Source organism: Sinocyclocheilus grahami, unplaced genomic scaffold (genome assembly GCF_001515645.1).
Source record: "Sinocyclocheilus grahami isolate Dianchi unplaced genomic scaffold, SAMN03320097.WGS_v1.1 scaffold547.1, whole genome shotgun sequence".
NCBI lineage: Eukaryota > Metazoa > Chordata > Actinopteri > Cypriniformes > Cyprinidae > Sinocyclocheilus > Sinocyclocheilus grahami.
In genome coordinates, this window is record NW_015505726.1 from 22,245 (window position 1) to 23,282 (window position 1,038).

Here is a 1,038-nt window from a genome sequence, read left to right on the forward strand (position 1 = left end):
GCTCTTATCCGCCACCCTGCACGAGCGCACCTCGTGCCCGTCCTTTGTCTTCGTCACCCGACCTGCGCGTGCACAGCAAAGTTCAGTCAATTCTCAGCCGTGACAAATCTACTAAAACACACAAATAATTGCGCTACACGAAGGCAGATGCATGAAAAACCAAAGCTACAAGAACAGAGCAACAGAGAGGTCAAGCGCAACGTTAGACATGTTAATCACGAACGTTAGCACGGAGGAATTAGCGCCTCTCATGCTAATAAACGGTCGCGAGGGGCACAGCAGTGAATCCACTTACCGATCTCCAAAACTATAAAGACGATATTAAGGTTTTTCGATCCGGGCTTTACATCTTTAATCAAGATCACAGCTTCGTTGGAGATACTCGACATTTCTGAGAGCTGAGGAGGCGGCTAGCACACCGGCTAGCGAAACCACAGCTGTGTGAGAGGATTTCTTGATCTAAAGCTAAGTCTGTGCTCTGAGTGGGTTGCTATATTTGCCAAATAAACTTGACTTGGCAAATAAACTGTTTCCAAGACCCCTTTGGAATGGCTGAGGTGTTTCTAACGTAACATTTGAGGCAGTTTGTTTCCACACTTCAACATCGAGCTAAAGGAAAGTAAGAGGAAATGTTTCCTCCGCCACGATTAAAACGATTCGTATAAAAACACTCAATTCGTTTTCCAGACAGATATTTTAGACTTCATCCTTTCCTAAACCTAAAAAACTACGACTCCCAAGACTTCGCTTCCAAGTCTGTCTCTGCTTAAAATGTCTTAACAGCATCCAGATTTATACCGAGTCACGGTCTTTATGTTAGCCTACACTATCAATACACGACGCCAAATTAACAAATAGCTGTTAAAGTGGACTTTCTTTACATAAACGTGCCGGTTATGTTGCGGGTTACGTTTAAAACCGTGTCAGAGAGTTCAGTCACACACACTGCCGGTCAAACTGAACACTAACGCGTCTCTTCATTTCACCTTCCACGCAAAAATCATTCATCTGGCGTCTAAGCGACATTTCAAGGTAAAA

At 44.0% G+C, this 1,038-nt stretch overlaps 1 protein-coding gene across 1 annotated transcript in view; it reads right to left on the minus strand.

Annotated features, from left to right (window-relative positions):
- nabp1a (nucleic acid binding protein 1a) overlaps positions 1-1,032 on the minus strand; it is a 4,008-nt gene extending 2,976 nt beyond the window's left edge. The window contains exons 1-2 of the mRNA XM_016238755.1: positions 296-1,032; positions 1-62 (exon numbers count right to left, since the gene is read on the minus strand). The exon at positions 1-62 is cut by the window's left edge and continues 1 nt beyond it. Of these exons, the coding sequence (XP_016094241.1) occupies positions 1-62; positions 296-389 (156 nt within the window). The 5' untranslated portion in view covers positions 390-1,032. The remainder of the gene's footprint in view (positions 63-295) is intronic.
- Positions 1,033-1,038: the final 6 nt, after the last annotated feature.